The following is a 15,643-nucleotide window of genomic DNA, read 5'->3' on the forward strand; positions in this document are numbered from 1 at the left end:
TTTCGACAACTGCTTCCGAAAAACTTTGTCTACGAAAATCCAGGCGACGATCTTGCTTCCACCACCAGGGTGCTTTCGTCCTAGGAATCGTACATCCAGCTACTCGCCCGGATGAATGCGACAACCCGCGAGGTCTGATTGACGGATAGCAGCTTCGTACTTCATTCCACCATAGCAACAGCTTACACGTGGAACGTTTTTTGTTATCGACAAACCCGTGCCTGTGCCTTCCTGCGGTCTTTGGGGGCTGTTTTTTGCTCTATCCGTTCCGTTTCCGCCGTGGCTGAAGCTTTCCGGAGCGGTCCATGCCTAGTGGGAACTGTAGAATGAAGCGGTGTAAGTTTTACTAATTATTTCTGATTATCATTACCCGGCGGCATGCTAACGTTGACCCGATGGCGCGAACCCATTCCACGGATTCCGGACCGACCATCTGGAAAAACCAACAAAAAATACCCCCCCTGAGCTCCCATCGCGCGTGATATAGTATAATTTTAAAACCGTTCAAATTGCTGTTGCTTCTGCCTTTTTCTCCCGTGGTTTGCGGCGTCACGATTCCCGGAATAAATGGAACACCCGTGTTCCACAGCGGCAGCGGTTGCTTCCCGTGCTATCCGAGCTCATTATCTAAAGCGAATTTGTGGAATAAAAACTTCACCATTTTGGATAACGACATAAAATGTATTTAGAAATATAGCTATGACATATGGATGTATACAGCGGTCTTTGGTTGGGGTGAGGGCGAGCCTTTTAAATAGACAATTTCGCTAGAACAAAGGTGGCTCGCGGGTTAGGGAACAACTGTAGCCGGAACCAAGCGGCGTCCTGGGCTGTGGTTTCTACTTCAACATCGACCGCGGTCGGTCCAGGATAACGTTCGCAGGTGACGATTTGCTACCCCGGCTTGATTCCGAGCTGCTTCCGATATTGCGGAGGGCATTTTTCATGCTGCTTCCAGGATTCGTTCCCGTTGATATCGCACCTGGGGCACTGGTTGCGGCCATCGTCGTGCTGCTTCTCTTCGGAGTTGATGCGGCTGTTGATGTTACTGTGGGCCCTGCCGAGCTGGACGTGGTCAACGGTGGAAGAGGACTCTTCGATCGGTGCTTCGATTGCATCGATCGTCCGTCAACGGTCAATCCGTAACCGTACGGTGCAACACGCGGAATTTCCAGCGAATGGATCAACTCAAACTGTCCAGTTCCGGCCCGTTTGTCTTTCGTGTTGTCGATTACCACTGCGAATGGGTGAACGAGAAAACGAAACGCTGTTAAAACGAGCGTGCACCTAACAGATCGTACGTTACCTTTCACGAGATCCTCCAACACGGCAGGACATATGACAGCTGTCACGTCGGTAGAGGATGACAGATCAGGGCTGGTGTTGATCTCGATGAGCATCGTGCGGAAGTTCTCCGTCACCATAAAATCGGCACCGTACAGCTCGAACATGTTGCGCTCCATCTTCATCCCGTCCAGGCTGGCGCACACGATCGACAGGATGTTCTTCTTCATGTCCGGGTAGATCTTACGCTCCCAGTAGAACCCCTTATCGAGCGACTGCAGATGCTCCTGGAAACGCTTCAGAGACCACATGTTGCTAGTGGGCAGCTCATCGGCACCGTCCCGGTCCTCTTTGGCGTAGTTCTTCTGGATGGAGTAGTTCGTCAGGTGGATCGACTCACTAAAGTCATCGAGGTTAAACTTGCGCGAGCTAAACCGAAGGTAGCAGTTCTTGTACATCCACACCTTGAGCATATTGTTCGTGTAGGTGATGAGGAAGTACTGACGGATGTCGAACTTGGTACAATGTATCAGCAACGGCCGCTCTGTAACGAACAGTACGAAGGATAAAAGACCGCACGGAAGTATCATTCTGCACGAACGTCTCAAACGGGTGCCGAATGCTTGGATTCGCACCTCGCGAATTGATTAGCTGCTGGCAGAAACACAACAGCTTTATCTAAAATTGAATTTAACACCGTTGGCACACTGACCCGATTGGCCTCATTTGTTAAACCGCTTACAACAAAATTGGCTTCCGTCGATCAAAAAGCACCCATTTTCTAGCGCCTAAGCCAATGCGCCTTCTAATTTTCAATTTCTGCACAAACGAAAAAAAAAATGAGGCCAATTATCCAATCAACTCACGGAATCGCGGAATTTTCCCCAACCCGAACCCGGGGTGGTATCTTCCTATCGTACCTCCCGCCCACGTCCTGCTGTAATATACAATTTTATGTGGAGCTTTTATTCGCGAACCACGGGAAAGTTATCCTTTTCGCTAACTTCACGCGGGAAACCTGTTGGATCGAAGGGTCGACCTTCACCCGGAAATGTCCCGGAAGCGCTCCCTAGATTTCAGCCCCTAAGGCCTAAGGGGATGGTAAAAGCAACCAACCAAACTACAAAGCACCCGCGCCCGATGGCCTATAAAAAAAGCTCATCGATCGTTTTGAAAAAGGGATTTTATTCTTTCCATCAGAAGTTCGAAGCTCCGGAGAACGGAATTCGAACGGACTAACCCGCTAACGAAGCGCGCGTTGCTTACAACCATCCCTGACCTGCTTGCACAACGGATACCTTGCGTAGGGCTTACTCCGGAGGGTTGCGAAAACCTCCCAACCCCCAAGCAGCGTGGCCTAGTTATTGAACAAAATATTCAATTTCCGGCCAAGTGTTGAAATGTATCGCACGCTTGCTGCACTTGCGCTAGGTCCGATTTGATTGCAAAAGGTTCTTCCTGTTGAACGTACTCCCCTACATTCAGGCAGATTCAGGCATTCATGCATTGCATCGTATGACCGACCGGCAGATAGAACAATTCAACATAGCGAACTGGAAAAATAAACCGCATGCAAATGCGATCCGTCGCCATAAACCGCAGAACCATCGAACGTGTGTGTGTTTGGGGGTTTTAGCGTGTGGAAAGTGGAAATAGGAGCCACCGTGAGTTGATTGAATTGTCACGTGGTGGAAATTATTACGCTTCCCAGTCGTACGAAATATCGCGGGCCATATAACCATATGGCATGCATGTGTCGAGGTCAACCCAAGGTGGATATATCCTTCGGTAAACGTTTGCTGGAATGCGTGACAGTCAACAAAAATGCCTACAATTGGAATGCGCGAAGGCTCCTTATGGCTTGTGTGCTTAGTGCTCTCCCTATCTAGCTCCCCTCAGGTGCCTTGGAATAAATCGTACGCTCATTGCAAACGATCACGCGTGAGGAATCCCGTTTTGCTTCGATTCTGAAAGTGCTAATTAAACTTTACCACCCCCATATCCTGCTGCCAGGATTCACCAAGGACGAATGTGCATGTGCTTTCAGCCGTACAGGGCAGTAGAAAGCTAAAGCTAAAGTGCGAGGTCGCAGGATGGATGGCGCTAAAACCCAGGCTCGTGCTCAGTTGCTTCGTGCCGTGAGGCAAAGCTCCGCAAAAATAGACAAACGATTATCAGCAAACTGCACCCACCGCGTTTGTAGCCGTTTGACATTAGGGTATTATCTGTTGGGGTTCTACTGTTTCGCAAGAACGGGCGTTTCCGGGGTGGTAGAATTCACAACGAGAGCGACCGTTGCGCCAAAGGAGCCTAATGCCACGGTGGGAAGGCACGGTTATGCGATGACGATCCGTTACCAAGGAAGGGTGTTAGGGAACTCGACTAACGCCCTGTTGGTGGCCCCGTTTTTGGCGTTCCTCACTTTCACATCGCTCGGTGCTCGCGTGGTGGCCTAGCGAGGCGACCCTTGCTAGCGATGGTATGAGATAATTGTGCAAAACTTTGATAAAAACCGACGCATAATGGGTGTTACGTAAATGAATGTATGCGGGCTTTTTTTTTACTGCGATACAATTTCAATTTGTAAGTGTTTAAATGTTGCAGCTTTTTCTAATTAAATCGTATCTTTAATGATTGAGCTTCAGCAAGGACTTTCATCAAAGTGTTTGAAAACATTCAATCTATCTAATGCGAAGAAAAGCAATCCATCCCAAAAAATCCCAAATGTTTTCATGCCCAAAACTAGAAAATAAAAAAAAACCCGCCACCCGTTCGCCAATGGCGGCCATAATTCTTTATGTTTACTCCTGCAGGACTTCTGCCGGTGCTTCCAGCAGGAGCGTCCTCGTGGCTCGTTATGTAGGACAACGGTATGGACGCAAAGCTCGTCCACCCGATTGAATTCACCTGATCGATTAGGAGCCCAAGGATGGAAACAAATTAGCTTCCACCGCCAAGAACGGATAATCAGGTAATGAAATCAGTTCAAAGAGTCTTTTTTCCGGCACAGGACAAAATCACAATAAACCTGGCAATCGAAGGCGGTTAGGAAGAGCACTGTGAAGAAAGTATTCTGAAGCCTAACTTGACGGTTTTCATCGGTGTGCTAATCGATTTATTCATGGGTCGTAATTTTGTGTGCAAAAAATAAGCCCGTATCGTTGTATCAAGCCCATTCAGGTGTACATTTCATCAACCACATGGTGTATCACACGAATGTGATAGAGGCAAATTTTCCTAGCACTTTCACGGAATGTTCATAATTTTGTACATTCATTTTTGATTGGATATTCAAAACAAAAATAGATCAAAACCTTGGTAAAACTTACACAAAATAGACTGGTTTGTGACCGGGACACAACAAATAAGCACACCACTTTGCGACACTTACCGATGTACTTCTGGGCAACGTACTTAACATCCGGATTGCTGTCCACGTGCTCCAACAGCTTGCGATCGTCGTTGAAGATCATTATGCCCAACCCACGGCATCGGTTGCCCGGCTTCAGTATCCACATGTTCCGTATCCCATCGATCTTCATGTCCGGGAACACCTTCGCCGCCTCGTGGACCAACTTTTTCACCTGTGCCACCAGCGACAACACCTCGTACCCCGGAATACTACCAAACTGGGCCTCACCCGCCAGGATCTGCTCCATTTCGTGGCGATTTTCCGTCGTCAGCAGCGGCTCACAAAACTCCTGCTGATCGATGTCCTCATGCTGCGCACACCCGAGATAGTACTGCAGGTACTTCATCGCGATCGTCAGCACGTCCGTCGACAGGACACCATCCGCATCGAACGCGTGCTCCAGGTGTTTGGACATGTGGTACAGAAAGCTGCACACGATCGTCAGCTGGTAGTCCTCCTGGAACTTCGTGATGATGTCCTCCGTATCGAGCAGATAGGTGCGCGGGTAATCCAGCTCCGCAAAGCCCTCCTCCTGGTGCCAGTGTGACGCATTGATCAACCGTATCAGGTTCTCCTTTACCGCGAAATCGTACGGCCGCTCGTAATGGATGCGGCTCCGGTACGGCGCGTAAAACCGATCCTGCTTACAATCGCGCATGTTCCGATGCTGCCAGATGAAGTACGGCAGGTACGGCTTCAAGTACTTCGACACAAGCGCCTCCTCGTACTCGTTGCCATTGGACGACTTCTGGAGCAGCGCGTGATGTGACAGCTCCCGCAACAGCACACTCCGGAACGTCTGCTTCTCGAGCCAGTGGCGCGTTTTCAGCGCCTTCCGGAGTGCCGGATAATGGCCCACGATCGAGAAGATGTGCTTTTTCTCCACCGCGGACGCAATCTTCGCCTTCAGCTGCTTTTGCTTGAGAAAATCGAAGCTGTAATTGCGGAAGAACCTGTGCTTTGGCGTCCGATTCGGATCATCATCATCATCCACCGCATGCAGGCGTGGCGTTACGCGTGGGAACGTGTGCCCAGGTTGGCTCACTTTCGGGTTCGGAAACGGTCTCGATAGCGGTGAAAGTGTCCGATCATCGGCGCGATCAGGCGATGAGTACCTCGGTGGGTCGCTGGCTTGCGGTGGTTCCACTGCCGGGAGACTCTTTAGGAAGCGCTTTGTGAGCTGAACCGGCGCTTGCTCGAAGCGTTGATCCAACCCACGCCCATAATCGATCTCACCCAGCTCAAGCGTTATGTCCGCTAGATCAACACCGGGATCACTGTCCCACACGTCACTGGTAACAAATTTGATTTTTAAATGCATTTCATTTATCTATAATTTCGTTCCAACTACAGCTCTGGCTATTATTAACACCTGCTGTTGCACTTGCGTTTTTTCTTTGTATCCGCAAAATTTAGCTACACTAAGATGTGGAAGGAAGGCCCCCCTTTTTACGTTTTTAACTGTCCGCTCATAACAACTACGCTCCAGGAGCCGCCCCTGAGGGGAGAGATCCAAGCGATGAACAACTACAACCTTTCACGTGATTCCCGGAACACGCGTACTCCCCTTAACTGGCCGGCCGGCCGGGCTGCTGTAGCACAGTCAACAGGAGCGCTGGTCAGCAGGAATCTGCAATCGCCTCGCTCGCCGGATTTAGGATGGGATTTAGGACACTTACACACCGAGTAAACGAACACTAGAAGCTACTGAAACACAAAACAATTTGGTTTGATTAAGGTGGAACCTTGAATTTTCACCAAAGGTACACGGAAAAGCGCATCATGGAAACTGGTGGCGTTTGGTGGTGGTTTGGTGGCTGCATTGTGCCTACTACGTTTTACATTCGCAAGTATGCTGCTGCTGCTGCTGCTGCTGCTGTTGCTAATGGCAGTGGAAGCGGCTGTGGTTGCTTTGATTCTGTTGCTGGTGCTGCTGGTGCTGGTGTTGCCAGCGGAGGCAGTGGCACCACCCATAAAGCAATGGCCACCGGTGACCGGAAGGTTACAGCGCGCGTGCCAGTGCGATTGTGGCGCAATGGACGGGATGGAGCTAGCGGACGGAGAGGAGAAGGACGAGGACGAGGTGAACAGTGGCAGGATGGGGATGGTGGCGGGTTTTCCAGCGTACGGCGCAAAGCTCGACCTTAGCAGTAGTTGAGAAAAGTCTTCACCGTTCTTGCCGCCCCAATCGCGGGTGACGGTGTTCCACGGCTGCTAGAAAGCGCCCGAGTTGCCATCGGCAGGATCCGGTCTACTTCCGGTCGCTGGTATCCCGCTGGCACGCTGGTGTAACGGTGAACACGCGCTCGATCCTGGCAGATCTTCGGCTGATTGTGCGTGGTGCAGTTTGGTGCCTCCCGCAAGTGCTGCTGAGCGGGTTGTCTTTGGAGGACGCGCTCGCAAGCTGAACCCAAGCGTGTAGAAGTTGTTCGAGGTCGTCATGCGACCCTGCGCACGGTTGGCGTAGCGTACGGACGCGGGAAACCCACTCGAAGGTGGAAGGTGACTTGCGCCACTTGGGGCGAGATTTTCCACGCTTGCGGTGCGTGGTTTTTCCGTGTCCGAATTGCACGGACTGCTGCTGCTACCGGCGTCATCACAGTCCGTTATCTTGATGGAACACCTGGTGCCTGATGCTGAAGCGCTAGGTACCGGGCGAGATTGTCCTTCATCCGATAATTCCGGCCCGCTTCGTTCCCGGCCCCCGATGGTGCCGTTCGACGCCGCGAGTGAACTGAGCGTGGTGGAGAAATTATGCTGGAAGAAGCTAGTCGTGGCCCGTTCCCACGCTTCCACACTGTCGATGTACGTGTCCCCTTCGGTGAGGAACTTTGACCCACTCACGACGCCATTGCGCCGGAACAGTTCGCCCGTTTTCGAGATGATGTATGACTTTTTCTTCTCGAAATCGTACCGCAGGTTGGTGCTTTTGTGTGAAAAGTTTGACCGCTTGTACAGCGTGGCGGACGTGACACCACACGGGCCTCGCACTAGGGACTGCTGACGTGGAAGGTCATCCTCCGGTTTGCCATCGCGGAACTGCATACACTCGATCAGGTCCATGATCACGGGAGAGGCCGATTGCTTTACTACTGCGGCAGCTGCAGCTGAGGTCGCTAAACGGGACACCTGCAGTACGTTTTGGACGGGTTTAATCGGGAGCATCCTCATGCGGTCTTTCTTGATCGAGCTCTTGGGTGTTATCCGGTGTCCACGCAGCTGCAGGTTTAATCCCATGTAGGCGGGCGTTTTTGGTATCACCTGTTTGTAGATCAGCTCGAATGAGCCGGTGGGTGCGTTCGAATCGGTTCGTCGATCGATCACCACTGCAGCGAAGAGAACGCCATGTTTAATTGCACGTTCCAGGATCCCCAAAGTCTAACGTTCGAAGATCCATGTCTCAAGATCCTCAAAGTCCACGTCCGTAAGTCTACGTTCCAAAGTCCACGTCTTGAAGATTGCGTCACAAAGTCAACGTCCTGAAGATTACGTCCCAAAGTCCACATCCCAATGTTCACACCCCAAAGTTCTCGTCCTAAAGTCCACATCGCAAGATCAACATCCCCCAGACCAGCTGTCCTACTTACCTCTGATCGTGTCCTCCACACACTGTGGACATAACCTCGCCGTAACACTCGTACTGGGCGCCAGATCCGGACTGGAGTTGATCTCAATCAGCCAAGGGTAGAAGTCCTCCGTGATCATAAAATCGGCCCCGTACAGCTCGAACGTGTTCGGCCGCCGGTCCATGTTGTCCTGGCACGCCAGCAGCGAGCCGATGATTGCCTTCTGCATGCCGGGGTAGATGCGCTCGGACCACATCTCGTACTTGTCGATCTGCCGGAGGTAGGCTTGAAACGTGTGGCAGTCCCACATGTTCTCGTGTGGCAGTCGCTCGTCCCGCACCGCATTGTGGTACTTCTTCTGGATGGCGTGGTTCGTCAGGTGCACCGATTCGTGATAGTTCATGAGATTGTACTGCTGGGAGCTGAAGCGCAGGTAGCTTTCCTTGTAGAACCAAATGTTGAGCGGTTGCACGCTCGTGATCATGAACCACTGCCGGATGTCGAACTTTGTGTTGTGGATGATGAGTGGTCGCTCTGAAATTGAATCACCGTCGTCCGGTTCCATCGAACAGTGTAAAAGAATCAGCAATGCTAAGGTATGGTTTTTTTTTTGCGGGGGGGTTGAAAAACTCTTCCCAACATATATATCCTTAACGATCACGCCCTTGGAAGACTAACGTTCGCTAGCTCGAGACACTGGAAAGAGAGGTTAATCTAAAGGCGCACACGTAGTTCGCACGACAAACTACTCCATTTAAGTTGTCGTTTACTAACGAACAAATTAATGAAGCTAATGCACAAAACATCCTGAATGCACTTTTTCTCTCCCCAAAATTAAAAAATATTGAGATTCCACAAAACGAACCAAGCGCGTTGTGATGCATAAATCGTACTGGTACCAAAATTTGTTTGTCGAAACGATTGGAGCCACTTTTCACCCGGTTACCGACGTTAAGACTGCGTTTGTATGCACGCGGTATGGTAAAAAAAAATGCATAGAACAACACCTGCCACCGGGACCTGCTGCTGAGTGTTGGAAAAACAGCTGGAAACCAAACTCCGTTGTTTCTATGGCAAAAAACATCGCGCACACACAGCACGGCATTCCAACATTCCACTACTACTCAAAACGTAAACGTGGGGTGGTTTTTCCTGGGAAAACCCTTATGTGTGCTAGACACGGTAACCCTTCTGTGGTAACCCTTCTAACGAGCCTCCACTAACACACACGCAGACGGTGATGGGGAGTCCTTACGGGAGACCTGTGTGGTGCATTCCTTTACTACTTACCGATGTACTTCTGGATGACGTATCTCGTTTTGCTGACAATCGGTGGATTTACCATGGCGATGATTTGCTTAATGTTGTTCATCAGATGAATACCCCGGCCACGACACTTATTGCCGGGCTTAACGATCCAGATGTTGAGATACCCATCCAGCGCGTACTGCGGCCAGTAGCCCTTGATCTGCTCGAGCACCGACTTCGCCTCAGCGAGGTAGTTATCGATCGCGTCGGAATCGCGCTCCTCCTTCAGCAGCTGTATCCGGTTGTCCTCGTGCGTCAGCAGATAGTGATGCGTAAGGAACACGTCCCAATCGTGGTCCCACACCTTCGTGTCCTCCTCGATGTCGATGTCGTTGTGCAGACAGTAGTCGAGGTACTCCTTGCAGCGCGTCAGTGCAAAGGTAATGCACGTGCTCGGCACGTTACCATCGTCTGCGATGATGGCATCGAGACCCGCACCGGCCGTATGCCGCTCGATCAGCCACTTGAGCAGCCCCATCGACGCCGTCAGCCGGAAGTTGTCGACGAACTCGTTCAACTCCTCCGGATTCCAGACGTTGTAGCACCGCGGAAAGTAGGTCTCGGACATGCCCTCCTCGTAGAACCAATGGAAATCGTGCAGCGCCGAGCAGAGGCCTTCCTTCGTAGTGAACGGTGCTTTCGCGAACCGGTTAATGATCAGCGAGGCGTTCTTCGTCAGGTCGAGCCAGTCCGCCTTCTCGCGGCGTGCCGTCCAGAGGAAATCGATCGGGGTGTGCTCGAGAAAGCGCGACATGATGCTGCGTTCGCACTTTGCGATGTGGTTTTTGCGCGATTCGCCTGGCTTGCGTTCCGGCAGCTGGGACACCAGGTCCTCCAGGATGAACCCCGACGATGAGGTGGATGCTTGCGCTTTCACTCGAAACCCGTCCAGCTTTTCTACCCACCCACGTTCGACCAACGCCCGGCGGACGGTGTGAAAGGACCCACGCAGCAGGAACACGCGGTGGTGCTTCGTCGCGTCCTGAACCTTTTTGCGCAGCTCGTTCAATCGGTCCGCGTTGATCCAGTTGTTTTTGTACGGGTTGATGAATTTCACCGTCGCCGTGAGCGGCCCCAAATTGCCCTCGATAATTTTTCCCGTCGACATCGACGTCGCTGGTTTCCCACCGTTGTTGCCCCCGTTGTCCTTATCGATGTCCTTATCCGCGTTGCAGCTCCTGCCAGTGGTGGTGTCCTCCTTTGCCCCGACACCACCCGACTGGCAGGTCCTTCTTTGTTCCGCGTCACTTTCGTTATCCTTATCGTTTTCACTGCACACACTGCTGCCGCTGGTATCGCCGGCCTTCTCACTGTCACTGCTGGTGCACCCGGTTGCAGGTGTACTATCGCCGCTACTGCTGCTCGTAATGCTGCCGCGTCCTGTATCGCTGTTACTCGCGCTGGACCTAGTTCGGCCCCGGTTCGAGCCACTATCACTGCTGCTGCTGCTGCTGCTGCTGCTACAGCTGCTGCTGCTGGTGGTCAGTTCGTCCTCCATTCTCATCGCCATCAGCAGCGGCTCGAGTGTCGAACGTGTGGCGCACGTGAGCTGACGGTCGTGATCACTATCAACTCCTTTCTCGCGGGCACCTTCCATGGAACTGTGCGGCAAAGCGGAAAACCAGCAGCAAAGCGGGCCACCCGTAACTGGGTAATTCTCGCCAGTTCGTGTGCCCGTCCTGTGCCCAATCACATCACTCGCGTAAGGCTCACGAAACAGTGCTTACGGAACTGTGTCATTCCGCCAAACAAAACAAAAATTGACGATCATACCGCGACGACTCATCACACCGCCCACATCGCACCGCCCTCGTTGCTGCTCAGCTGCTGGTCTAGTTTGGGTCACGTTTTCAGCAACCGATGTGGGTTGCTCGCTTTGCCATCAACGGCTGGCAAACGTTGGTTGGTCCTTTTCTTTTCCCACCTCCACCGGGCGCACTGTCTGCAAAAACTACACAGCACTACGACACGAAGGCTACGGCGAAGGGAGTCCTTCCGGAACGCAATGGAACGGAGGCACGGAGAGAAAGGACACAGGTTGGAAGCACGAAGCACGGAAAAACCCGGCGCGTCGGCCACATTCCTTCGCAAACACACTAAGCACAGCTAAAGCGCGTCAAAGCCACACTAAGCAAGCAGCTCCACCGGGACCACCGGGAAACGGGAGCAGGACACAGAGACTCAACACTTTCACACGAAAGCCAGCCTTTCGCCGTCGGGCGCGCAAGGACCTGCTGCTACCACTATCACTAATGCAACTGCCGCAAGCGCTACTATCGCCCATTCGAGCGCACATGGTTTTGTGGTGTTTCGAGCCGCGGTTACCGTTGTGTCTTTGGTGTAGTTTAGGCGGCGCATTCCGGAACAAAAACAAACAAGCAAACAAACAAAAAAACTAAAGCCCACTATCCCGAGCAAATGGACCCCACAAATCCACCCTACTACCCTCGCAGGACCCTCTATTTCGCCAACCCACAACAAAGGGCCATTGTGGGTCCCTTTAGTGTATTCTCGCTAAAATAATTCACACACACACACGCACTCACACAATCACTTTCACACCACCCACATGATCGGACTTCCGGTCCCACTGTCGGCAACCGGAAGGGAACTAGTGCCAGCACGTGGTTTCGTTTCGAGCCCGTTAGGCTGAGTGGGTCTACGTCGGCACTAATACTGAAGGTTTCCAGGAAAAACTTGACTTGAAAAGGTGCTTTATTCTTCGTTTTTTGCATACAATACTTATTATCCTAGTGCGAGAGACACAGCGTATATTCGCTTTACAACTCTAGTGAACTTGTCGGCTACATATCGCCTTGAATATCGTGAACAGTCGGGGAATATATATCTCCCAACTATTTGTTTTTTGTTTGCTTAGAAATGTCTAACTACTTATAACTAACTAATCTACCTAAACCTAACTAACTAACCTTAAACTAAAACCTAAACTACAAGTGCCTCGATGAGGCGGTGAGAAGAGCTTGCAGCTCTAGCTCTGAATGCTGTTGTTAGCTCAGCTATTTGTTCGTACAGGCTGGCCGTGGCCGCTGCCACCTGGATTTGATTGTTTGTGGTGTGCCTGTCTGCCCTCATTACCAGCCGTAGTATTTTACTAAGTTTGCCCTGTAGCTTGCTTTGCTGGACCCTGGCACATGTTCCCCAAACTGGGGCACCATATAGCACTGCTGGCAGGAGAATTTGTTTGTATACCGCTAAGCGGTTTTTCAGGGATAGACGGGACTTCCTGTTAATTAGGGGAAATAGTGCTCTGCTAGCAATAGCGCATCTATTAATAGCAGAGTCAATGTGTTCTGCGAAACGGAAATTGAAGTCAATGGTCAAGCCGAGATATTTCACGGTTGGGGACCATTTGACGTACGTTCTATTTACGTTGACCTGACTTGTGCCTGCTATGGCGCTAAATCTTTTGGGGTGATGCGTGATGATCGTCGCCTGCGTTTTGGTTGTATTTACTTTAATCTTCCAATCGGAAGTGTACTGTATGAAACAGTCAAGGCACCTCTGCAGTCTGCCCCTCAGCTCAGCATCCGACCTCCCTTTGATTGCGACGGCAGTGTCATCTGCGAACAGAAACATTTGCCCATCACAAGGTAGGGGAGGAACATCTGCAGTGTACAAAATGTACAGCAGAGGTCCGACTAGGCTTCCTTGCGGAACTCCTGCCGGGATCGGATGGTGACCAGAGAGAGCAGAGGACAGAGCTACCCTGAAAGTTCTTTGTGTCAGATAGTTTTTCAGAATCCCAATAAGATATATTGGGATTCCGAACCTATCCAACTTGTAAATAAGACCGTCATGCCACACGTTGTCAAAGGCCTTCTCGATATCGAGAAGGGCTACCGCGGTGGATTTGGACACAGCCCGGTTACGATCAACATAGTTCTTGAACCGAACCAGTTGATGTGTGGTCGAGTGTCCAGGCCTAAATCCGAACTGGACCGAGGGGACGAGATTGCGCTCAAAAACAAAATCTTTCAGCCGAAAAAGGATCATCTTCTCGAACAGCTTACCCAACGAGGAGAGTAAACTAATCGGTCGATAGCTGCTGGGAAAAATGGGATCCTTTCCCGGTTTTAAGATTGGAATGACTTTGGCACATTTCCAGGCTCGAGGAAAGTAACCGATCTCCAAACATCTGTTAAAAATCGCCACGATCAGAGCCAGCGCTTGATCGTGGAGATTCTTGATTAAGATGTTGAAGATGCGGTCGAAACCTGGAGCCTTGAAATTTCTCAAACCTCTCAGTCCCGCACGGACCTCTGCCAGCGAAATCCTGTCAGAGGAGGATAGCACAGCGACCGCTTCCTCTACTCTTAACGTTGCGGCTCTGACAACGGGTTCCATGGGGCTGATGGAATTTAGACCTAGAAGATGTGCACTAGCGAACTGTGTCGCTAAGGCATTGCTCTTTTCCAAAGAGGTGACCAGAAACTGTCCATCGGGAGCCAGAGGCGGTATAGGCCTTGGCTTCCGTCGGAGGATCTTGGCCATCTTCCAAAATGCAGGTGAACGATCATCAAGCCGCTCGAGGGCGCGTTGGAAATTTTCATTTCGAACCTCGTCAACTCGAGCAGAGATTTTACGCCCTAAAGCTGCTGCAGCTTTCTTAATCTGAGGGTCGCCAGTTCTCTGAAACTGGCGCCTTAGCACGTTCCTGTACTTAATCATGCCTATCGTATGTGCATCTAATTTCCTAGTAATACTTGCCACTGGCTTTTCTTTGACACAGGTCGTCTCTGCGTCCAGGATAGCTGCTTCAACTGCACAAACAGCTTCGTCAATGTGCTGGCTGGTGGCTTCAGGGCTGATGGTCACGCCGCAGATGTTGCTATCGACGAGGCTGCCGAACCGCTCCCAGTTGACGCTGGTGTAGTCTTTGCGTCTTGGTCCCGGAGACCTAGAGGAGCTGCAGGACACTGATGATACCACCGGGAAGTGGTCCGAGTTGAGCTCGTCAAGCGTCTCGGGCTTCTCGATTTCCGCGTTCACCAGGAAGATGTCCAGTGTGCTGCTGGTGCCTCTGGAGCTGATGAAAGTAGGTGCGTCCGGGAACTCGATGATGAAGCCTCCCGTCTGCGCATGGTTGAACAGCACCTGCCCGTTGCAGTTCTGAATGCTGTTGCCCCAGGACCGATGGCGTGCATTCAGATCTCCTCCCACGATCAGTCGAGCACGAGTCCTACATATCTTCGAGATGTCCTTCCGGAAGGCCTGTTGCGCACCATCGACTGGACGACACTGTCGGGGGCAGTAAACAGCAACAAACCGGACGACTCCAGACGACGTGTTGACATCCGTGGCAATGGCTTCTATTACAGCAGTTTGGAGGTGCTGTACAGGCATGTGGCTGATGTTGCGCCGCACCGCAATCGCAACTCCTCCACCTTTGACAGTTCCTGTCCGGTCAAGCCGGATTATGTTGTGATTCGGGAGGGAGAAACTCACCTCCGGTTTTAGGTTTGTCTCCGATATCATCACCACGTCGATGTTGTTGACGCGCAGGAACTCGGCAAGTGGCAGCTGCTTGGCTCTGAGAGAGCACGCGTTCCAGGTGGCAAATTTGATTTGCTCAGCCATGGGTCATCAGTAGCTCAGCTATGATGGTCATCTGATCCATCCTGGTGCGGCACTTCAGCAACCGCTCCTTCATAGTTACGAAGATCCGGAAGAGTGATGCCAAGTCATGAGGCTCGGCTCCTTCTGCGGATCCCACCGGTTCAGCGGCGCTCGGGAGGGGAGCAGTTCCGCTTTGCTTTGCCATAAAGGCATATTCCAAGCCTGGAGGAATGGCCGGCTTGGGTGCTTTGGCGGTGGGAGCCTTGCTCGGCGGAGCTAAGGGCGGAAACGCCTTGATAGAGGCCAGCTGAGGTTTCCAGGACGGGTGGGTCCGTTTTTATACCCTCGAGACGGTCGTGAAAAGTGGTCCTTGGTGGTTGCGCACCAGGAAGGATTCCACAATGAATGCCCGTTGTTCGGTTACGCGCCGAACGACACCCCGAACCAGATTGCTGCGGCAGGTGGGGATCGATGTGGCTTCCGTTACAAAGCATTC

General features: G+C 51.7%; 2 protein-coding genes across 2 annotated transcripts; both read right to left on the minus strand.

Annotated features, from left to right (window-relative positions):
- Positions 1 to 839: 839 nt before the first annotated feature.
- Positions 840 to 6,017, minus strand: LOC128727437 (tubulin glycylase 3B). Its single transcript, XM_053821353.1, has 3 exons — positions 4,676 to 6,017; positions 1,307 to 1,828; positions 840 to 1,237 (listed from the first exon to the last, which is right to left on the minus strand). The coding sequence occupies exons 1-3, from the start codon at positions 6,015 to 6,017 to the stop codon at positions 840 to 842; spliced, it is 2,262 nt and encodes a 753-aa protein (XP_053677328.1).
- Positions 6,018 to 6,910: 893 nt separating this feature from the next.
- On the minus strand, positions 6,911 to 15,168 carry LOC128724050 (uncharacterized). The gene is made up of 4 exons (XM_053817815.1): positions 14,295 to 15,168; positions 9,553 to 11,025; positions 8,284 to 8,796; positions 6,911 to 8,022 (listed from the first exon to the last, which is right to left on the minus strand). The coding sequence occupies exons 1-4, from the start codon at positions 15,166 to 15,168 to the stop codon at positions 6,911 to 6,913; spliced, it is 3,972 nt and encodes a 1,323-aa protein (XP_053673790.1).
- Positions 15,169 to 15,643: the final 475 nt, after the last annotated feature.

This window comes from Anopheles nili, chromosome 3, assembly GCF_943737925.1.
Source record: "Anopheles nili chromosome 3, idAnoNiliSN_F5_01, whole genome shotgun sequence".
Lineage (NCBI taxonomy): Eukaryota > Metazoa > Arthropoda > Insecta > Diptera > Culicidae > Anopheles > Anopheles nili.